Source organism: Amphiura filiformis, chromosome 12 (genome assembly GCF_039555335.1).
Source record: "Amphiura filiformis chromosome 12, Afil_fr2py, whole genome shotgun sequence".
In the NCBI taxonomy this organism is placed as follows: Eukaryota; Metazoa; Echinodermata; class Ophiuroidea; order Amphilepidida; family Amphiuridae; genus Amphiura; species Amphiura filiformis.
In genome coordinates, this window is record NC_092639.1 from 5,072,635 (window position 1) to 5,097,728 (window position 25,094).

The 25,094-nt window shown below is 36.8% G+C and overlaps 1 protein-coding gene across 1 annotated transcript in view; it reads right to left on the reverse strand.

The window, feature by feature from the left end:
• Window positions 1–701: 701 nt before the first annotated feature.
• LOC140165692 (uncharacterized) overlaps window positions 702–25,094 on the reverse strand; it is a 48,875-nt gene continuing 24,482 nt past the window's right edge. Inside the window, exons 18-30 of the mRNA XM_072188998.1 lie at window positions 19,484–19,827; window positions 17,512–17,653; window positions 14,990–15,106; window positions 11,762–11,883; window positions 10,773–10,916; window positions 10,291–10,446; window positions 8,102–8,324; window positions 7,360–7,547; window positions 4,411–4,560; window positions 3,811–3,944; window positions 3,095–3,369; window positions 2,401–2,467; window positions 702–2,177 (exon numbers count right to left, since the gene is read on the reverse strand). Coding sequence (XP_072045099.1) covers window positions 1,682–2,177; window positions 2,401–2,467; window positions 3,095–3,369; window positions 3,811–3,944; window positions 4,411–4,560; window positions 7,360–7,547; window positions 8,102–8,324; window positions 10,291–10,446; window positions 10,773–10,916; window positions 11,762–11,883; window positions 14,990–15,106; window positions 17,512–17,653; window positions 19,484–19,827 — 2,558 coding nt within the window. The 3' untranslated portion in view covers window positions 702–1,681. The remainder of the gene's footprint in view (window positions 2,178–2,400; window positions 2,468–3,094; window positions 3,370–3,810; window positions 3,945–4,410; window positions 4,561–7,359; window positions 7,548–8,101; window positions 8,325–10,290; window positions 10,447–10,772; window positions 10,917–11,761; window positions 11,884–14,989; window positions 15,107–17,511; window positions 17,654–19,483; window positions 19,828–25,094) is intronic.

The window sequence follows — 25,094 nt, forward strand, 5'->3', positions numbered from 1 at the left end:
TTTCACCAGGTTCGCCGTCACAAATTAAAAAAGGAGACAAATTCAGTGTTTAAATGAAACAAAATACACTTTTGTTAATAATTATTATAAAGTAGAGCTTTAATCATTCTTCAAGTCCAGTTACTTCAGATTTAAGTAAGATATTCAGTATCATGAGGCAATTCATTGTAATGCCTGACACCCCCGGAGCATGAGTATTTAGTATCTATTTCAGATTTTTTTTGATGGCCCGAATGCTCATTAGCATTTTCATTGCCGAAAACGGCCTGTGCCCCCTCAATCAGACCCAGTGCCCCCAATCATGGTCGGTACCCCCTTCAATATGATGACCCACGCTACGCCACTGAACATACAGGACATTTGCCCTACGTGTGACGTCACGCTGACCTCTCTATATAGGTAAATGTACATTCACTCTGGCCAATAGTATGAAGTTGTCACTCTTTTCATTATGAATTGTGCGCGTTTTTAACAAATGTTTTTCATGATTTTTATGTTCCATTATTGATTGTAAATATATATGATGCTCAATATCATGTTTACTGTGATTCTTATTGTTGAATGAGTTCTGTGATTAAATAAAGATTGTACTATACTATACTATACTATACTGCGCCAATAAAGTATTCTTACACTTGGAAAAATAATCACAATTTCAAAACTGAACAATATTGGGAAATTTTGTTTTTTAAAAGATCTAATTCTGCACATTATGACACCACATTGAATCCAATGTGACCCCAAGAAGTAAAGTTACAAGCAATTTTACTACAAATAGGGCGAATTTGACAGTTTACTCATAGATTTAAGTTGGAACATGTGTAAGTAACAACAAACGCATTCAAATTTGCGAGGTACTTTCAAAATTAAAAAAACAACTATTACTTTGTAGGTGGAAAGTGCCAGACCATTAAGAACATGTGTAATCAAACATAAACATCCCACTTCCCCGGTTGTTGAACACACCACTAAGGAGCACCATAGCATCGATTTGGATAGTGTGAGAATTCTTACAAAAACCAATTAACATATGGTAGTCAAGTGTCAAGTAAAGTGGAATAATCTATGCAGTAGCTACAGAAGACCTGTAGATACAGGTCGCAAGCTACCACAGCTCTGCAAATAGTAAGTCTTGTGACTTTTGTATTAAATCTACTAACTGCACTATTACTATATATGTTACATTATAATTTGTCTTAAGTAGCTAGCAAGCTATATGAACGCAGTTCTGTGAAAATTGCATGGCTGAAGAAGCATAAACCCACACTTCAGAGTTTTGTTAACTCATCTACCACTCAAATAGAAAACTATAAATCATTACATTACTTTATAATTATACTATAAATGTGTATATGCTTTGCAACATCTCATTACTATTAAGATCATACTTTAAAATAAATCATTGGCTATTTTATACACATTATTAATAAAACATCTTTGTCATGACCTGCGACTACCCGATCCCTTTCAAAATATTCAATGAAACATGGTAAACATGAACTTTATAGTCTACTATTTTGCAAGTGTATAAGCTTGATGATAAGGTTATAAAAATTTGCAGTGTCAACGCATATTTGTGACATTTGAGTCAAAATAACGTTTCCTATTTGAGCAAGCATAAGCTAATACCAAACCAAATAATATTTTACATATTTTAGCTATAAACCTCCGTTTCCAAGTTCTAGTTTTCTTTGTCGGCTTGTTCAGCTGGGTCCTCCTCTTCAAGACCTTTCATATCGTATGCAATATTCTGGAACGAAAGCGGAGCTTCTATAGCTGGTGATCGTCTGCGGCATCTGTTCGGTACCACAACATTGCGTATTTCTTCGAGATAGACGCAAAACACTCCCAAGATAACAAGACCAGTGATCACTGAGCTAATTGAGAACAAGATCCGGAACGCAATAATCTGCGGATCGATAAGATGAAGATAGCCAAGACCTATCGATAATGTGTAGACTCCACAGACACCAATGGCGGCGTACAATCTTTGCGAGACACTTCGAGCTTTTACGAATGCGGCATCAACGGTAGTATCACTTTCGCTTCCAACGTTGAATGGCCGCTTTCTCAAATCAAAGAAGGCAGTAGCAAAGGTAACTACATTGTGAAGAACAATCAATGCGACGGGTACCACAGCTCCAAACAACAACGCAGGACCCACATTCATGGCACAGCTATATAAGAATTAAAGCAATAATAAATGCGGAAGACAATATTGACAATACCTGAAGTTTACATACTTCCAGTAACAATTATTATTCAAATACGTCTTATCTAGACGTTAGCTAAATATTAAAAGGTTAAATATTTTGATTAAAATAAATGATTCATATCCAGAGCTGATGAAAATGTATCTGCTTGAACATTCAAGTTGTATTATTTAATAATATTTCTTACTTTTTGTTATTTTGGTAGTCCTCGAAGCTAATTAGCATAGTAACTGGTACCACAGCCATGGGAATTCCTGTAGATGCAAATAAACATGATGTTACAATCAGTTTTGGAACGATTGATACCACCTTAGTAGTTTGGACAAATAAAGCTGACGGCAATAATATCAGCATGAAAGTTCATCTCTGTGGTTTTGCTGAAAAATAGGTCTACCTCAAAATTTCAGTCACAACTTTGACTGACCATCATCAAGCTAAATCCAAGAACAGCAACAAAAACAATGCAAAGTTTGAGATAAAAGGAAGTATTAAAGGGAACCGCCGAAGTCCTACGAAGAATATTCGGCAGTTACGGAATCAAGCCGAAGTCCTACGAAGAATATTCGGCAGTTACGGAATCAAGAGTTTGCTTGAAATCCACTCAAACTCTGAGGCAGATACTTGTCTCACCCAAAGACAAAACCGAGAAGAAAGACATGATATGATTTGAATGAACATTACAACCAGTTGAAATACAAGTTGATACAAGTTGCCAAGAGTGTATGGTCAAGTTTTGGGGTCAAGGGTTCAAAAGGTCACTGATTCCGAACGTCGGTTGCTAGTCTCCGGATGAAGATGAATGTTGTGACCGAAAATGTGAGGTACGTCTTAATTTTGTGTTGAGATTGTAAGTAGCATAATATCATTTATATTTGACTCACCCCACGATACCAAGTAAGCTTTCAATAGCGACTTCGGCTGGAGAAGCGCAGATATCGCCTCTCTGTGACTTTTCAAATCTTCGTAAATATATCGAATCTCAGTAGCAAGCCAAAGTAGTGATACCAACGTAAAATAATGCAAGAGAGCAGCCACCAATATACAACTAGTGGAATAAGCTGTGGCGTCGATTCCAGATACATAAATTAGGTACAACATGAAAACTGCCACGCAAAAATTGCTCAATGTATGATACGCCTTGGTTTCCCGAAGTTGTCTATAAAAATGTAATGAGAGGTTTACAAAAATATGGGCCGTAGGCATATAGTCAATTTCCCTCTTATCATGTCTATCCCATCATATGCTATTCATGGGGTTGCATTGGTTTTGGGAGGTTTACAAAAATATAGGCGGTAGGCATAATAGACCATTTTCCTCTATCCCAGAATACGCTTCATGGGGATGCATTATACTCTCATGGGGATGCATTATACTCTCATCTCGATGAGTTTGACTATGGTTCGAAGTCACTGCGTACCCCCTGGAATAGTTGCTGGAATATATGCTTTTGTGCATACAGTGAAACAGGTGCAATTCCGGCTCCATGGCTACGTCACTGTGTCTCTGTTAACACACGGCGTTTGAATGTTTTATTATTATTACTACAGCCATTATTTTAGTTTCAAAAGAAATCATACCATTGTCCTGCCATACCTACCTAAATCCTACAAATACCAAGAACGTTAGCCCAATAGCCATAAGAGTGATAGAAATTGCCAATTTTGTACCCGGTGACATCACCAATACACGACGAGTCGTGTGTTGTTCAGCAGAAGCTAAGTCAGTAACATCCTAGTGATAAAATGTGGATACAAAATATTCCTTTATTAAATTTATTGAACAATAATAAACTTGAACAAAATTTGAATGCCCTTTTAAATCGGTTTGGATGAAATATGCTCCTTTCCCCACTGGGAGTCATGGAAGAATAAACCCCGGGAATAAACATCACTTCAAACTACTTAGTATAGATGAAAAACCCTTGTTCCAAAGAAATAACTTTGTTCTGTTAGGTTCTCTTTGCAAATAATCGATCTTATATCACGGAAAAAATACCATATTGCCAATATTGACCAACTAATATGAAACAAATGTATTCAGTTACGAAAAAAAAATGATTCTTCGACCACAATTGCCAACCAGTGCACGAGGTGGTTGGTCTCTTCTACTTTAAGGATTATACACATAGTTCGCAAGTATTATATCGTCTCATTTGCTTTACAGCTTGTAAAATATATTTGTTTGAAACCTAGCCTACTTCTAACACTGCAAATGTAGACATATGAAAGCAGAGGCATTTTATGACGTCATCCTTCGTTTCAACATATTGACATCCTTCTTCTGACCAATCACCGATTCCATTCTCCAGTAGGAAGTCCCAAAACACGCACCTTGGCGAAACCGATTTCTGCGGTAGGAAAATATATTGGAAATGATACAACAAAAGTACTGATATAACTTCTGAACATTGAGATTTTATTTTGAATCTATTAGTCAAGAAGATGTACCAATTTTTGATGAATGTACCGACGTTGCGACTAAAACCTTCAGTCTGCAGCTCCGTTGTGATACCAGTCACTTCTGGTCTAGATGATAATAAATGAAATATATCTTTAATGATTCTGTCCCAGCCGAGAGAAACTTTTCTCCGACTAATCTCACACGAACGGTTGAAGTAGCTTTAATTGCACACCTCTTTCACTCTCAAACCTCTTTCAAACCAGCGATGCTCGCGACGTTGGTTCGTCTGTCACAAATAGGTACGTCTGGTTGACTAGATTCAAATTCAATCTTAATTTCAACATAGCCAGATGAATGAGAATCTACACATCTTTATTTTTGAACAGTTTGATGTTGGTAGTGTTATTATATTCTACGAAGACGTGAGTAAGGCAATAGTAGCCAATAAAGGAAAGTATACCATTGTTATGGGCGATTTTAATGCCAAAGTAGGAGAATGGCAACCATAGGAACATTTTGTTGTGGACAGAGAAATAAAAGAGGTGAAATGCTTCTGGAATTTGCAGCACAGCATAAGCTGGTTATAGGCAACACTTTCTTCAAGAAAAACAAAAACCGCTATTGGATATGCGGAAGCCCCAATGGACACACCAGAAACCAACTAGACTTTATTCTCAGAATTATCCAGGACTGTGGAGTTATCACAAAGGTTGATATAGGAAGTGATCACAGAATGGTGAGGGCTAAATTTCATATCAGCAAAAGACTAGCCGGACTAAAATTTATCTGAAATGAAAAGAAAAGCAATATTAACATCCTACGACTAAGACAGAAGAGGTCAGAATTCCAGTTGGAATTGAAAAATCGCTTTGAGGGTTTGGACATTGACGAGTTGGATTTAGACCAAAAATACCAAGCTATATCCAGCACTGTGATGGAAGTTGCAGCAGAAGTAGCTCCACAAGAGAAGAGGAGGAAGCAAACAATTGAGGAGGACAAAGAGATTGAGGCCCTGGACAGAAGGAGGAAAGAATTGAGATAAATTATCGACAATTCAACATCCGAAAAGAGTGAACATAGAGCGCTCGTCAAAACTGTAAGGAAAAAAAACGTAGACAGAGGAGCAGAAAGAAGAGAAAAGAGCAAATAGAAATCATTCTAAGAAGTGAAAGAGGACCTCAGCATATTGCAAAGCTGAACCGGAAGAAATCAAGAATGCACCAAATGAGACAAAAAGACGGTGTCATAACAAATGACAGACAAGAGACACTTAATGTATGCGCAGACTTTTAGCAAGACCTGTATAGTTCCAAATCAAATGAGGCAAAACCAAATACAATATCACCAGACATGTCAGCCACCCTAAGTATAACACAAAGAGAAGTGGAAATGGCTGTAAAGCAGATGAAAGATAGCAAAGCACCAGGAACAGGTGACATTACTAGTGATATAATCAAGATTGGAGGAGAGGGGATCACTCAACATGTAGTTGGACTCTATAATCAAATATTGGATGAAAAAAGGGTACCAGTTTGCTGGAAAGATGCAAAAGTGATTCTCCTTTACAAGAAAGGTGAAAAAAAAACAGACTTAAAAACTACAGACCTATCAATCAATCAATCAATCAGATTTATTTTATTTCCATCAAAAATTACAACAAAATACAATAATTATAAAAAGTACAACACGATGGAGGAGGTACAACGATAAGCTAAGCTTGTAAATGCTGAAACCCCTTTATAATTAAATTACACAAATTAAAACAGAACAAAAACAAAACGAGGATCTGTAGCCAAAAAATTTAAACACAAATATAATGAATCAATCAATTTAAATATAATATTGTACTATAATCATGAGTATTTAACATTAACATATAGCAAATTACAAACACTGATATCAGCCTGTTATCACATGTGTAAAAAAATTTCACAAGGATAATACAGAACAGAATAAAAGGAGTGTTTGATGAAAACCAACCAAAAGAACAGATAGGCTTCAGAAGTGGATATTCAATAGTAGACCATCTGCATGCCATCAATCAACTTATTGAGAAGACAAACCACCAGTCAGAAGACGTCATTGTAGTTGAAGGCGATGTTATCGAAAAGGTGGATGGTTATAAATATCTTGGCCAAACAGTGAAGATGGAGGACAACACCGGGGAAGAAGTTTTGATCAGAATAAAGGCAGGTTGGAGTTGTTTTGGAAGATTCAAGGACATTCTATATGATAAAAAGTTACCAATGCATCTGAGAAGTAGAATGTTTAACCTGTGTGTATTGCCAACAATGACATATGGGGCTGAAACATGGACAACAACTAAGTACCTGGAACAGAAACTACAAACAGCCCAAAGAGCAATGGAAAGGAAGATGCTACACATTACCTTATAGAGATAAAATTAAGAACACAGAAATAAGACGTCAAACTCAAGTCAAACTCAAGGTAGCGAAATGGAAACTCAAGGTAGCGAAATGGAAATGGACAGGTCACCTTGCACGAAAAGAAGATTATTATTGTTATTATTATTATTATTATTATTATTATTATTATTTTATTATTATTATTATTGTTGTTGTTGTTGTTGTTGTTGTTGTTGTTGTTGTTGTTGATGATGATGATTGTGATTTGATTGGAAATATAAAAAGAAATGTCAAATTCCGTTTTTGAAGAAAAAGACAAATACACAGTCCTTAAAATGAGGTGAGACATAGCGATAAGTAAAATCCTTGAACGTGTTTACCAGTGTAAAGTGGTTTTCATTTTGGTCTCCATCTGAGCGTCTTTTTATTTCTATGATGACAGGCTGATACAAATTTGAAGCATCGATTGTTGTGCCAATGATTGGTCCATAAACCTCAAACCTCTCAGACCTCAGACGATTTGAGCGAAATAAGAAATCATCGTTGTATGCCAGGAAACCTGCTTTTGCTTTGAGACAAATAAAAACAGAACAAATCGTCGTGTTAGTACAAGAAAGTCATATCAACCATTTTGTATTTTGTAGGAAAAGCATATTTATGTTTAAAAAGTTGAAATTATTCATTTAAGTTAATTAAAACTTAATCAATTGCTTTTAGGACTTGTAACATATGCACATTTAACTTGTTTAATGTTATCACTGATTATTGTCAAAATCCACCAAAAACTCAATTTCGACAATAATGGCAAACGTGACCTTTTTAACTTATCCGACGAATTAGTCTTGATAAAATACCGTATTTGAATAATCATTTACCAATTAATTCAATAGAATTGAAGTGATTTAAATCATGACAAAAAGGTTGCCAACAGTAAGTGAATATGTTTGTATATTGTGCGCTATGACCATTAGATATGGGTTAAGCTAACTAGATATCAGTGCTTTTCACACTGGCTGTGCCCGAGAAGCCATAATTTCTGGTCCCCTTTTTGATGTTGTTTCGTTAACTGCCAAATGTATATATTACGGTATATCTATTGTTATTTCTGTATGTACTATTTACCTATTGCTGACGGGATTGCGCCAACAGGTATATAAATAGATGCAGCTGGTGTTCCTAATTCTTCGTCTCCTGATTTGTTTTTCTGTATCGTGGCTGTAGCATTTAGGAATTCGACCGAATCATTTCTGGCGGTTTGTTCAAACACACTAAATTGCACGGGGCTCACCGCATTATTTCTGATGTTTACTCCCAAAACAGCCAGAGATGAAGACACTTGTTTTATCTTTAAGAGAAAAAAGTAGTCACGTTAATTTTACCACAATTTTGATAAGTTTATTGTTCAATTGTAAATACAGATACATTAGATTTAACTAATTTAACAACAATAATAATAATAATAAGAGAGACTTAATATAGCGCCCAACGCTGATAGCCTCTGGGCGATGAACAAATAAAATACCTTAAGCTACAAATACAGATATACTTAACTTAAACATTATAATAACAAGCATATATCTGACACAAGCAAAAACATTATAAAAGATCAAAGCACATAGTTTCAAATATCAAAACATAGATACAAAGAGAGCGTGACCAGCACCATGGGAGTTGATTTAATTAACAAATAAAATACCCCAAGCAATATATTAAACACCGTAAGATAAGCAAGATAATACAAAACCAATTTACATTTACGAGTATATTGAGTCAAATATTACTTCAACAATATAAATTAGGATATACAAAAACAAAGTACATATTTAAAAGTAACATATTTACAGAAATAGCACAAATTAAAATAACTTTGGGAATGTGAAGACGCGTGACCAGCACAATAACAGGAAAATGGTAACCCAGGAGAGGAGAGGTTACCAGCACTTCACTCTCAGTATGTGCAACAGCAACATACTCCCTGAAACACTAGGGCTGAGTTCACGAGAATGATAAAAGCGATGTGCCCGGCACAACAATGACGTAGAAAAATCCCTGGAGAGAAGAGGTTACCAGTACATCAGTCTCAACAAGTGCAACAGCAACTTGCTCCGTAAGATGACAAATCGGCAGGGTAATCAAATGAAATAAACATATACATGATACGGGCTAAATTCACGAGAATGATAAAAAGCGATGTGCCCGGCACAACAATGACGTAGAAAAATCCCTGGAGAGGAGAGGTTACCAGCACATCACTCTCAACAAGTGCAACAGCAACTTGCTCCGTAAGATGACAAATCGGCAGGGTAATCAAATTAAATAAACCTATACATGAAAAATGGTTGTATAACAGCTAGGTACATCAATATATAAAACCCCAAACTGTGAAATCAGATTAATCTGGCAGCGTGAATAAATGCGTTTTTAAGGGTAGACGAGGTATTGTTGGTCGAAGCAACCTAAAAATCGATTTTCATTATGAAGATCAATATATTATTGAAAAATAACACATTGATGTTTTGCAAAAGTTCATTCTACAAATCGTATACTTTGCAAACTTGATTAATTTATTGTTGTTAATGAGTTATGTACGTTTTACAAAAGTGTTGTTGTTTCAGCCCTCTTTACAACGTAACTCAAGAACCGCAGCACCTATAAAAGTATATCTGTGATATTTTAATTCTTCTACACACTCGCCATGAATTGAGCAATGCAGTTTTTGCCAAAGCTCACTACCATTCGTAAGATGCTGTGAACTACCACATCACAACAGTTTAAAATAATTAATAACCTTAAGCTGGTCTTGAACTTTCAATAGATTTTGAACCGCGAATGAATGGTGGGAGTTTGTTCCAAAGTGACAGCGCGGATGACGAAAATGCGCGATAGCCGTATGTAGCAGTCTTGAGTGATGTAACTGGCGGTGGTTTTAGAAGCACTTCAGACGATGAACGAAGGGTACGAGTAGGCTTCCGAACTACAATGATCTCCTTGATACAATCACCCAGAGTGTTTATTATCATTTTAGGCTAGTATACAATGTGTTTCATAAACACGTATCCAGCTTATTGCAAATATGTCAACATCTTTTTAAATCGAAATAATTTTTCTTAAATCAATAAAATTAATGAGGAGGTACATCGGTAGCTAACAAATTCTCCACACATTAATATTAATTGTATCATCTTTTTCTTACTTTTAATCAGATAACTTAAACAAGTTTCTTTTTGTTAAGTGTTTATATAAATATAAAAAATAGTTGTAATTTATGATTTTAAAACATGTTAAGGGTTTTCTGGGACACACTGAATTACCTCATCTTGTTCCAGTAATGTTGTTTCAACTTGTTTTTCTAAACCTTGTACTATATATGAAGTTGATTGCGCAAAATCGCCTGATTCTGTTTGATTCATAAACGGATCAACGGAGTCTACTAATTTGTTGATAGCTTGCGTTAAATAGCTCAAAACCTGAAAGAAAAAAAAAGAATAATTACACCTGCTGCTTTTAAGCAGATACCAATACAAGACACATGGTATTGGTATCTTATTTCACCAGATAAGATTATTGTGTGCCAGTGGTGTAGAAAAGGGGAACTGTCCCCTGTATGGCCTTCCCCTGTCCCTTTGTGGGATGATGGCCGGCGTAATCATGGTAATTGTTAGAATATTTCAATCTCATGCCCATTTTCGTCAAATTTTGGCTTGCCCCCTTTCTACCCCACCCCAGGCACATCTTGGGTACGCCGCTACTGGTGTGAGCTGTATTGTAAATGACAATTTATAGATAACAATACCTTCACAGACGAAGATTCTGTAAACGCGATGTTCCGAACCATCCATGCCACAGCGTGAACGTCATTTGTATCAGCAATTCCCATCATTTGGGTAAAGTGTTGCAGTTTCCTGGCGACCGCCTCTATATCACTCTCTGTTAGGATCTACATCGTCGTTGTGACGGCGAAGATGACGAAACGATAAGAAAATAGGTTAGATAAACCTTTCAACATCCTTTCAAGTGATAATACACGTATTGATTATTGTTGATTTGTAAGTCCCGCAATTTGTGACAGAAAACAAACAAACAACGAACTGGATTTAAATGCCGCAAACGCCCACAGACTAAGATTTCAAGCCATTTCAAGCGACATGGCGTGTAAAAGGTTGGCCTCTATAGGTGTTTTCTATTTGTCAAAGGCAATAAAACAATCCGCTACAGGGAGTCCAAGAATGGGGTCAAAGGTTACTTGGGGGTCAAATTTCTAAAATGCTCAAATCTTTTTATTGCCCATGTCCCATTGAAAACACCTTAACAGTATTAATGTCGGGAATTATTTAAAAAGTCTGAAAGTCCGACCCAGATCACAACATGTTTTAAAACTGTTATTAACAAAAAAAATGTTATTGTAAAATATTTTTGGCAAACACTTTTGTAAAAGCATTTGTGAACTCTTAAATAACATTACGTTAAAATGTTTTGCATCATGTTTTCATAAATGTTTTTTTTTAACATTGTTAAAATGTTTTTATACCCTTTCTATAACCCGCCCGACAATAAAACGTTTTCTGTGTTTTGTGTTGGCTGGAGAGGGCCCTATGTTAACCCATGTGTCTTTTAGAGGACTAACGGCACTTTTGTGTAAAATATGTTTCCTAAAACTAAGGACCAGCTGCATAACCCTAAATAATAACAGTAAGGCGGATAAACAATGTGTTTGTTTTCCTGACGACCGAGACTGGTTATGTTTTCCGGAGTCGGACAAGAAAACAACAAGAAAATAAATACCGTTGCATTCTGTTTTGTGTCGCCACATCCAAGAACTGTAACAGATTTCCACACGCCTTGTGGAAATGAAGCTCCCACGGTATCATCAAAATCGCAGTGCCGAAAAGCAATCGGGGAACCAACTGAAATGGGAAATGATAAAAACAACTGAAAATGAAGACCTGAGCGCAAGAAGACCGTAAGTCCACTATAGTTTGGTAATGTTTTATACATGTTCAGGGGTCAAAACATATCTTTCACAACCTTTCATGATGTTTTTACCCTGGAACATGTATTAAACATTATAAAACCCATAGGGCGAGTTTCCCGACAGGAGTCTTATTAAGCCGTAGTCTTAAGGTGGCCTTGAGGCTACTAAGCCTAGCCCGCTCTCGAAGCCCGAGTCTTAACTCTAGCCGGATTTCTTCAACGCAAATTCAACCAAGGCTTAGTGGCCTTCCAGGCTTAACGCTTGACAACCTCGTCCCTTTCAACCAGCGACTTAATTGTATAGGCTGTTGGAGGTAGATGTACATAAGCTGCGGTCCTCACGGTTTACCGTACTAACAAGGTTGCCGTCTCATTATCGCGATGTTCCCAGCGCAAAGACTAGCCTGGACCCGCAGTCTTGTGCTTGGGCTTATACCGTACACAACTTGATGCAAGAATATTGTGTCTGTTTTTGTGTCTTTTATGTATTATTTTATTTCCACTTGGCTTTTTATGAGTCCAACTTGTATGAATGATACGTCTATGCTTTATACTCGTGATTTTTTCTTTGCATCCCAAAAAGGGTAAAACTGTAAGCCTAATGGAAAGGAATCTGTGATTCCCCCAACCAACGTGCTATCAGTAGTCTTCTCAGATCTCACATGAAGTTATCTGTTGGTACAATATTTATAATTATTTAAGTAGAAGATATAGCAATATTATATGCATCTAATTCAGTTTTAATACTGCATGCATTATTGTTTCGTGTCAAATATTTACTATATCTTTACCAATTGTTTTAAATTGATGTCCAACCTGGTATAATATAGGCACTCCAAAATAATATTGTAATAGTGGTATCATATAGATGATGATATGATGATGATGATGATAATAATAATGATGATGATGATGATGATGATGATGATGAAAGAATTTTTTAAAAATTATATTCGTTGTTAAAAAAATCATTCAAAATGAGTAGGTCTTATGATGATAGCAACAGCTACTTAAAAAATATTCAAATAACTCAAATGAACACTAAAATAAAATGCTGAAATGTTCAACTAAATCGAACAATTACTTACCCACAGTGGCGTAACTAGACATTTTCATTTGGGGGTGGGGTGGGGGAAAGCGGGGGCAAACATAATAAATGAGGGGCAGGCATCGTTCATGCTGTTTGGGTTTGTAAGGGGTGGAGTGGGTCTGAGGAGTTATGGGATCTGCTTGGAATGTGTCCCCGGAACATTGGCGTAGATTTCTTTTTGACATGGGGGGTGGAGGTGGAATTAAAAAATAATTATGGTATAAATGCCATATTTAAGCTATTAAAGTTGGTGACATATAGGCCAATGGTACAAAAGTGGGATAAATGCAATTTATTTAACCTTAAAAATTGAGTTTTTAAGGTTAAAATGACCAAATATGAGGTTAATTAATAACTCTCAGAAGTAGGCCTAATTTACCTTTTCATGGGGGGAGGCGTGGCAAGAGCTCCCCCGCTCCCACCCCCCCCCCAGTTACGCGACTGCTTACTCATGTTAATTGAAAGACCGTCAAAAATATGAAAGATAAACTTTGCGTTACAATTTAAATAATTTGTCAATTGAAATAGACCAAGGCTTACGACCTAAGACCTGCTCTGAGGCAGGGCCAAGAAAAGCCGCTGTAAGCCTGGTCTAACAGGCTTGCGTAGACTACGGCTACAGAAGACTGATTTCGAGAAATGCAAATTTCACTGAAGCCTGGGGCTAATCCTACAAGCCTGGCCCACGGGCTAACGAAGCCTCGAGGCTATGGTAGCCGTGCTTCGGGAAATACGTTTTCAGTTAAGCCTGGTCTTACGACCTCTTAATCCTTGAGGCTAGACAAGCCAATTGCTAAGTCACCCGTCGAGAAATTCGCCCTAAGAAACTATACGTTACGTAACTTTAGTGTATACATGCTGATGGGCCAAGTGGACTTACGGTCTTCTTGCGCTCAGGTCTTCAAATGAAACAAGAGAAATATGTTGTCGCCTTATTTAAGGGGACTCTATCTTTTGTGCGTAATTATAGAGGGCCAGGGGATTCACTCTATCATTAAAAAAATTATTTGAAGTCAAAGAGCACTAGGAATAAAAACTGTAGTGTAATTCACGCCAGATATAATTTCTTTATACGACAAAAAATAATTTTTGTAATCGATCAAAAAACAAAGGTTTTATATCAATTTTAAATTTAGCCTGCATCCGTAGATATGGTACCTCTCGCCCTTTTTTAGGTCAGGCTATTGTTACCATTATGCAGCGAACCATTGTTGAAGCTATTTCACATACATGTACAAAACATTATAGAGATAGAATGAGGACATATAGTGTTGAAATATCTTTTGTTGATTTCGAATGATAATGTCATGAAGTCGTAAATTTTAAGGTCAAATTCCTAAAACCAAAACAAAACATTGCGACGCAGATAATTCCCGACTTACGCAATTTCATCATCATGTTCGTGCTATTTATGCATAAAACGGCTAATCTACCTTTACAAAACGCGTCTTTTTTAATAAACAAAAGGCTAAAGATGGCATTATGAGATTTATCTTTTATCATTACACTCATCCGCTCAACTGCCACGGTGTCCGAGCGGTAAAGCGCTAGACGCGTAATCGAAGGAAGTTTAGAATCGCTGGTTCGAGTCCCAACGAAGCCTGTGGAATTTTTTTTCTTCAAAATTCATGATCGCATTCCGAAATGAGTCACTTGTCGGTAAATCATGTATCGTATCCTTAAGACTATCAAGTTGTTTAGACCAAATGCTACACCAATGTCCCGTAACCGGAGCTCTTCACGTATTTTGCAACATAGGTATAATGTTTGAATATAAATGAGCCTTTAGACTGAGTACTGTAACTTGGAGATAACTCTGATAAAGATATGTACTTCAGAGATTCGATTTCCTAAGATGTCTTATATCTTGCAGCTCACGCCCTAGAAGTACTTTGAAATCCAGTTCTACAGAAGTATGCAATCTATAATCTAAATGTAACCAAACTTACGTAATTGAGTATCATTAGGACAGGTCTCTATTGAAAATTCAGCTTCACCTGCGAAAGTAGTAGGCCAGCTAAGAGATCCATACCTTGAGTCTGTTTGATGCGCAGGACATGAGTATACTTGTGATAGAAGAAATAAAACGGAATATGATTTGATTATTTTGTTCCCGGAGACTATATTTGTCTTTTGCGGATAGTTTTATTGTACATTCTGCAGCTGTACAACGAAAACAATACTATTCCATAGTCATATTAGTCAGTACAAATTTAACTGTAATATTCCACTTTATCAATAAAACTCTCTGGCAACTTCAAAATGACGATGAGATATCAAGTAAAGGTTGGCAGTATCAACAGTAGACTCAGATCATCTGGTCATGGAGGCAGATGAGAAGGAGTAAGCTCATATGTGTATGGTCACATAACTAGTACGCGTTTTACAATATCATAGATCAATCTAATTTGATAATTTATCAATTTCAATGCTAGTGTAAACGGATGAAAATCATATTTCATAATTTTCGATGGACAAGTACTTGGAATGCTAGTATTCTTTTGTGTGTGACACAACTAACCGGGTAGGAAATATCGGTATTTATGGGTTAATACCACCAATGACATACTGAGAAATACTCAAGAATTTTCACGTTGGAAGCTGAATTAAAAATGTGTGCTAAATAGGTTTACTTCATACTTGATAATGACTTTGAGGTATTTGACGCTTAATTGTGATTATATGCACCACATTTTATGACACATCCGACAATCAATGCTCAGTTGACATCAAATGACCTTGACACGACTTTGAAAATTCGTTCTGACAATCTAACAATATATACTTACTCGACCTCAGATGACCTTTAACAATTTTGGTGCATAACTGTGTTCGACAATCTGACAATTTACACTCGATTCACCTCGGATGACCTTGACCTGACCTTTAACTCTCTAATTCATAACTCCAAACTTCTGTCTTTTTGCCTTTTCTGTCTATTACCATTTACCAATATTTCACTGCATTTAAAAAAAAATTAAATAGCTAAAACTGAAAAAATATGGCTCTTGCAATCCCTTAAAAGCATCGCATTTTATTTAAAATATTTAGCTATTCGTAATGTACAGTTCACTGTTAGCATATATTATAATCAAAAAGACTGATTACTCGATCCAATCTTGTATTTTCAATGTATTGATTGCTAGGACTATACTTTCTGCGAAGTTATTTTACAAAAGTAGAGATTAATGTCAAATATTATAGGTCCTAAAAACTTAATTTGTGAATGGATTGTCATCGATCTCAGCACAAAATGTATGTTTAATATATTATTTCATTTTCCTTAGTTTTCATCCATAAATAATCACAGAGTATTATCAGTTTACAAAGTAAGCATTTCGTATGTTGAGATTCAATTAGTCATACTAAATATTGGTAGATGGTAAACTTAAAACAGAAAAGGCAAAAAGACAGAAATTTGGAGTTATGAATTACAGGAAGTTGTAAGAGTTGTTATGGACATGATGGGTGTAAGCACGAAATTGTTGAAGGTAAGATCAAGGTCATCCGAGGTAAGCCCAATGAGCATTGTAACTTCCGGTTTTTGGGAGCAGTTTTGGGACAATTTGACCTCTGACAAACCGGAAAAGTTGCTGTAATTATTATTAATTCATTTATCATTGTAGTAATGTTATCATTAAAAATATTTAAATAATTAATATATAAAATACTCATGTTTTTTGGGTTTGTTTTTATTCTTGTAAAACATTTTAGATTATATTTTTTACGCACAAAAACCAATTTTCCTGAATTTCCCTAGAGGGCAAAGTGTCCCAAAAATTTCCAATGCCGATTTGGCTTATTGATTATTTATATTGACGATCACAAACTTGTTAAAGGTCATCTGAGGTCCACTTAGTATATATTGTTTGGTTGTCAGAATGTTCAAAGTCGTGTCAAGGTCATTTTGATGTCAAGTAAGAATCGATTGTCGGATTGTAATAAAACGTGGTGCGTGAATCACAATTAAGCGTTTAAACCATCAAAGTCATATCAAGCTTAACAACTAATGATGATAGATATTTGGATTGTCATGAAACGTGGTTGATATGATCACCTTAAAGCAGCAATTCTTGAGGTCGTCTGAATATATATTGTTGGATTGTCGTGAAACTCGGTGGATGTGATTTCCATTGAGCCCTTTGTTACAAGTATGAAAATTTTTGAGTATTTCCTAATATGTCATTGGTGGTATTTACCAATAAATAACGATATTTCCACCCAGTTATTTGTGCCACACAAAAAAAATTACTAGCATTCCAAGTAGGCCTACTTTATTACAAAATTATCCATGGCGTTGTCTTTTTTAAAGACAGTTCTTGTGGGGTAGGGTTTTTGTTTTCTAACGACATATGGTGGTCACCGGTTTTGTCATAGTTTCACAAGTTACCGTTGTAAACTACTTGGATTTCCCTAAACTACTTTATTTTCTAAAAATCACACAATAATTTAGAACCTATGCAAGCTTTACCTTGACATCCAAGTATCTCAAACCGCATACTAATATGACCAAACCATCTTGTAGGTCTGATCCGAACGTAACTGGCTTGCACAGGTGATTCGAACTTGTTTGTTACAGGTGTCTCCCGGTCAAAATTGCCGATGAATTCGTCCTATTTATAAAATTATACATTAAGAAATGACATGTGTAACCGGGATGCAACCAGTGTAAATGGTGCACTAAACTATAGACCCAGCAAACACAAAAATGTTTTAAAAACGTTTTAAATAAGTTATATTTTGGCTTTTGGTTTAGGTAAAAACGTTTTAATAACATTAAAATGTCGGGTTATATAAAGGTCATGATAACGTTTTAAAACGTTTTGTATGAAAACAAACTACAACAATAATTTTAAATGTTTTCAAAAAATGTTATTGTAAACTATTTTTGCAAACATTTTTGCTAAATATTTTCTCAATACTTAAATAACATTACGTTAAAATATTTGAACCCAGAAAACACAGAAATGTTCTTAAAATGTTTTTTTTTTCAAAACATTTTAATAACATTTATATATCGGGTTATATAAAGGTCATGAAAACGTTTTTAAAACGTTATTGCAAATATTTTGGGCAAACATTTTTCGCAAAATATTTTTTCAACCCCAAAATAACTTTCTGTTTGGAATGTTTTGTATCAAGTTTTCAAGAATGTTTTTAGAATGTTATTAAAACGTTTTTATACCCTTTATATAACCCGACATTTAAACATTTTTGTTTGCTGAGCAGTAGATTATCAAAAAAAGTTTTTTAAGGTTATGAAACCGTTTTATACTCTTAATATACCCTTTATATAACCCGACATTTAAACGTTTTCTGACGACCTTTTATAGCCTTTTGCGAATGATGTCGAAAACGTTTTGTGTTTGCTGGGGATTGATGACTGGGATGTGCGAAATTATTGTTACGTTACTGAAGGTTGTTACCGTAATTACTGATTAAAAACGAATGAAGAGTATGAACGATGTTTAGATTAATCTATTTATTTTCTTTGGATTCATATTTTGAAATTATTGTCTTCTAATAATAACTAATAAGTTACATGTATAATGATCCGGGAATTTTCGTTTTCCATATTGACCACAACCATATAACTGGCTCGTATCAAAATCTGTTGATATTTCAACAATAGTTGTACTCTAAATTTATCAGGACTGATGACGAAAGTTTGACTGATTTTGTGATTTTCAATTTGACGGCGTGCCCCTTAAAAACCGTGATGTTGGTTATGGATTCTTGTCGTAAAAGCTTCTAAAAATTTACAGGCATTGACTTTGAAATATCAATACCACCAGATTTGGGCCAGCATGAGCCAGCCATTCAGAGCCATATTTGGTAACGACAACGAAGGGGAGGTTGTTGCAACTCTCCTAATGGTCTATTATAAAGATATACCATTATATTTGGTACCAATGTATATAGCTGTGGGTCTTTTCTATCAAGTGATACCAAAATAAGCAAACACATTCTCCACATAATGTCGTTATGACGTCAAAATGTGATCTCGACCTTGCAAATTTTGAAATTTTGGCCATGTACAAAAGTATAGGCTAAATTCTACGACCGTGCGATTTTTCACCGAATTTTCTCCTGAATGTAGAAGGAAGTGACTATTTTAACTAACATGTCAATAAAAAGTCAATATCTCTTGGAATAATTTTACAAGTGCGAAAGAAAAATTATGGATTTTACTGTAGAAATCTATCCTAAACCCTCGTCTATGGTAATTTTTGATGGCCGGTCCTACCCCCGGGTAGGGTGCTGATGGGTAACAATTTTATTACTAAAATGAGAGCAAAAGAGGGATCTACGATTAGCTCAAATTCTTTGGGGCGTAAAATACGCGAGTTTTTTTTAATGACGGAAGTACAAACCCCGCTTCCTAGTCCTAGGGTTAATATTTGCTATGTAACATAAAGAAAGAAACTTTAACATGATCTTACATCTTGATCGTTGTCATCCTTTACGTAGCTCCAATTGGTGCCATCATCGCTGTACTGCACTTTGTATGCGGTAACATACTGATCGTATGGGTCTCCGTTCATCGACGATCTCCCTTGCATTATTATTCCACCTACCCAGTGTGAGCCATCCAAAGACACTTGAATCCATTGATTGAGGCTATTAGCTGCAGCACACCACGATCCTACAGATATGGGGAAATTTCCTGGTCGATTGAGTCGTGCATAACTCGGAGAGTGCCGTTGTGAGTTATAAGTAGAAGAAGCAGTTATTTGACTATCTTCAATTCGTCCATCTTTCATTCCAAGTTTACTCTTACAAACATCTAAAAACAAAATAAACGCAGACCGGAAATGAATGTGTGAAGTTGCTAGAAAAACCACGATGTGTGATCCTTCTATGTTTTACATAAAAACAACACAAGAAGAAACCTCTGACTTACATAACCCGACATAAATCTACACCTGCTCATGCTATGACAATTTGATTGACACGGTCGTGTGTAGCATCTTGTTACCTCCAATTTGATACCGCATTTGCCACCAAAAGTTTTAAATTGACAAAGATTGATACCATCATGAAATATGACGAGAGAAATACATTGGTATGGTTTTTATAAAACAAGATTTGGTGAACTTGGTAATTTCACCCCTTGCATAAGCGGCCATTTTGAATTTTTGCAAATTAGGCATTGTTCCACTACTTGGATTTCAGTCCGGGACTTTTGATATGTTTTTGTGTTTGGGAGATGGACGCATGTGAAATGCATAATGTTGCAATTAGTGGTGGCTGATTTCATAATTTGTTTTATAGTGGTTGTTTCGGGCTATGCAACTGACTAGTGTAGTAGGGGAACCAATGGAGAATAGCGCCAGTGCATTTATTGGTCACACAGGTTAAATAAATAAAGAGTTTTTTAGACGTTTGCGATTAAGATGGTATTTCCAAGATAACGAGGCCACTCAACCATCTGATCAGGATCATTTTCTTAATCTTCAACAGAAGCAATCTCTCCGGACTCCACCAACAGGTGAGAATAGAACATTAGACAAGTTCATCAATGTATGTAGGAAAGATATTGAACCGCATTTCCATAGCAAGACTACTCAGAAACGTAATATTTCGTCTACCGAACGCACAACTCTCGAATCTCTGAAATCTAATCAGGATTACATTATCAAATCTGCTGATAAAGGCGGGGCAGTGGTGGTGTGCATGAAAGACTTGTATATCAATGTAGCCAATAGGCAACTATCCGACACTGAAACTTACTGAAACTGGCCGATGATCCCACTGAAGATAACCAAAAACTGATCTCAAATACTACCAAAGACTCTCATAAAAAATAATGACCTACCGGACACAGTTACGCATATGATCCATCCGTGTCCACAAAGTGCCAACTTTTATATGTTGCCCAAGATACACAAGCCCGACACTCCTGGAAGACCGATTTGTTCGTCTCATTCTTGCTCAACAGTCCTCATCGCTGAATATTTGGACACTCTTCTTGCCCGCTGGTGGTTTCCAGTCTAGACACTTTCATAAAAGATTCCCCTCACGCTCTCCGTCGTCTTCAAGCCTTCTCCTTTCCTACCGGCAGTGACAATTACCTTTTCACAAAGGACATATAATCCTTATACACCTCTATCCCGCATCATCTTTGTATGAAGGCTCTCACTCATTATTTGGACACTCGCATAGGCTCGAAACGGAATCCACCAACAGAAACACTGATTCGTCTCATTGAACTAGTTCTCTCTATGAATACTTTCCAGTTCAATGGAGACTTTTATCAGCAACTCAAAGGCATTGACATGGGTGCAAAAATCGGTCTTAGTGTTGCTTGCCTCACCGTTGGGTACATAGAGGATGAAATGCTTTGTACCTATGATCTTCCTAAGCCATACAACAGGTACATCGATGATATTATGGGCATTCTCTGATGACAGAAAGGATCTCGACAACTTCATCTCTCATGTGAACACCTACAATGATTCTCTTAACTTTACTCATGAAATCTCCAGCACCTCAGTAACTTTCTTGGACCTCAAACTCATCATCAACAGCCAAAATTAGATCACCACCACAATCCATTATAAGTCCACGGACTCTCATAGCTACTTACGGTATAATGCCAGCCATCCACCCGCCTGCAAAAAGAAAATCCCATACAGTTAGCTCCTCAGAGCCAAGCGCATCTGCAGTGACACAAATAATCTGGCTCAAGTTCACGAGGACATGACTAGTTTTTTTCCATGAGCGTGGATACCCATCGGACACCACACAAGCTGCTCTTGATCGGGTTAAATCAAAGGAATCTTGCTCTCCAATCATCTGGTTCCAAATCTTCCGAATGAGTTCCCTTGGTTCTCACTTATTATCCGCTTAACCTTCCTATTCGCAATATTATCTTACGTAACTATCACATACTTCTGGACGAAGATTCCACATCCCAAGTTTTTAATCAACTCCCGGTGACCGCCTTCAGAAGGGACAAGAACATTGTCTACCAGGTCGTCCGCGCTTCACACCCCATCCAGTCATGTGATACCCCTGGTACCTTGATTCTTGAGTCTTAAGTGATGAACTCCTGTTAAGCTAGGCTTTTCCTAGGAGAGCTGTGCTGTGCATACGTGCCAAATTTGGTGCTCAAAAACATCAACAAGTGCGAGTAAAAAGGGGCGAAGCCCCGAAGGCTACAAGGATTGGTGGGTTGGTGTAGTTGTCATATCCCGGAAAAGTGGTAACGCCAGGGCCTGGAAATGGCTAACTGTCAGTGAAGATATGACTGGAGATGGCAATCTGTTCCAAACTGGTATAGTACGAACAAAGAAGAAATAACGGTAGGTGTTGACCCTCGGATGTATGGCCTGGTAGCTGAAGACGTTGGATGCTCTACCCTGACGAACAGATGCTAGTACCGCCGAGGGGAAAGGAATATTTACCAGCCCATGATGTATCTAATAGAATATTGTACTCTGGTTGAGCAGACGTCTGGTAGCTAGGGAGTCCTTCTCAAGGCGTTGCAGCACCTGTGTTACACTAGTCTTTCTTTCATAATTGTTGAAAACAAATCTAACTGCTTGACGCTGCACTGCCTCCAATGCGTTCACCTGCTGTTTGACGTACGGGTTCCCACGCAACTTTGGTCGTACCGATGCCTGGTAGCCTTTACTTTTGACATGAGATGGACAGGATGAAAGATTACGTCTAAGGACTCCCAAGCTGCTTCGCGCGCTAGCAGTAACATTTTGCACGGTCTTTCCAATCGAGTTGGTTGGTGATGGTGAATCCAAGGTATTTATGCTAAGATGATTTCTGGATGTGTTGCCCGTCAACCTCATAGGTGTAATATTGAAGGGTTTTGTTTTACGGGTGATGGATAGAGCTTCACACTTCCAATGGAATATGGAATATAAGACACATAAACTATTATCGGGTATCACTGCAAAAGAGTAAGTTGTGAGTGTTAGATCAATTTGCGATGTGGTACCATGGCAGCCATTTTGAAAGGGCGGGAAAGTTTTCAACATTTGATAAAACACATTTAAAAAGTAGCATACATCTTTGCACATCTATAATAAGACCAGTTTATGTCCATAGTATTTGTTTCTGAAGCGATCGTGGACAGATGGCATACAAAAGACAAGGAAAATTCTTACTTTGCGTATCCCCTACTCTTCCTGTATAAACGACTGCAGTGCTTCCGAATTTCACACCCCTGTGTGTATACTAAAAAGTGTACGAAATCTTTGACAGAAAAGTCCAAGAAATGATGGGATGCAGTCAAAAATAGCTGATATGCCAACTCCTAGAGTAGCAACTATAGTTTGTGTTGTAAATGCAGCACATCAGAAAAGCACGAGGTTTGCACAGCAAAAAAATGATGAAATTTGAGAGCACAGCTCAGCGACGTGATAGAAGAAGGTGTAATACCTGTGCGCATGTCTCTAACGAAAATCACATCCGCGGTACCAATGGGGGTATTGACATCACCTCCCACTTTACATGTATTTCTCGCAATGCAGTTTATTGTATCCAGTGAATCAGCGCCGATTAGCGGATCGAACCACAGCAATTTCTAAGAGCTGGTTTCCCTGTTGCTCGCCATTTCAATCCTCCTTCTCTTTGCAATGTTAGCCACTTCAGAGTTTCCGCTGTTATTCAATCTCGCGGCTCTAATAAGGACTTATTGCAGAACACCGTCTGATATTCAAACTATGCAACCTCGTGGACTTAAGGTTACGCACAATTTTGAATTTTTGCATAGACAAATGGGCTGCACGTAGCCACCTAAAATAATTATTTTTTCAAAAAAATAAAGATGGTAGGCCTACAAATCATACTTCATCTTAAAGTTGACACTCTAATGATTATTATTGTAATACTTTTAACATCATAGCTCATACACAAATGTTCTTTGTAAGTGTTTCAATTTGTGTTCAATTTCATGAGCATGAGGGTTTTTAGGAAAGAGGCCAGAAAAATATGGGGAGAGGGACCGATTTCATTGCGATTTCGGATATGTGTTACAAACAAACCAATGAAATAATGTACCTATTTATTCTTTTGATAGGTCGTCCTGATTTGAAACAGTAAGCTTACTGTTCACAGAATATCAATGAAAATGATGTGGCACTTGTCGTCTTTTTTGCAACAACGATATTATTTTAGTGTGCCACTATATCGACACAATTATCCCCTACATTATTTCTTTGAAGTACCAGCTAACACATCCCAATCAAAATTTTATGAATCAGCTAAGGGGAATATTAAAAATAATTTATTTTATCTCAGCATATCAGGCCAAATGGTCCAAAATGGAGTTCTGAGATATGCATTAATTTAGTTTGTGTACTCACATTTTCTGCTATTTCACAGTATTAATTCACAATCCCATAATATTCCAGGTGCAGTGCTCCTGTACAGAGGATGATTTAAGGAAGCCCCATCATGCACTGCAAACGTGTTATCACCAGAGTTTCAACTGCCACTTTACTTTTCAAATCCCATTGAACTCTGTGCAAAAGATGTTGTTTAAGAATTGTGCGTGTGTCATTATTAGTTGGTCGATTTCAGATCTAAAGTGATGTATGCATGAAGGATAATTCACACCTTCTGTAGGTAACATAAAATGTGAAATCGACCAGCATTGTGAATGCGTTTTTATTGTAAATATATCAGTCCAAATTCAAATTTAACCATGGCCGTCAATGATATGTGCGAGCAGTCGTGTCATGTTCACTCACACAGCTGTGCTAACCGCAAGTCAACACCAAACACAGTGGCGTGGTGGGAAGTGCAAATCATCCTCTGGCTCCTGTATTACTACTGATAATCCTTATTGCATGGGAAGTATCAATTGATTTTCACAGAACTTGCAGAAATTGACAAATTTCTGCCAAAACTGTTCCACTATCGATGTCATTCAAAACCATGTGCAATGTTTGTTTACATGCTAGTTGGTGTTACCAGGGCCAAGGTGATGGTACTTATTTTATGAATTTTGTCTAGTATTGTGCTGGTTGAATACTCATGCTCCACTGTGCTCATTGCTGAGTGGTTTTAGAAAATTATGGTGCATGCACT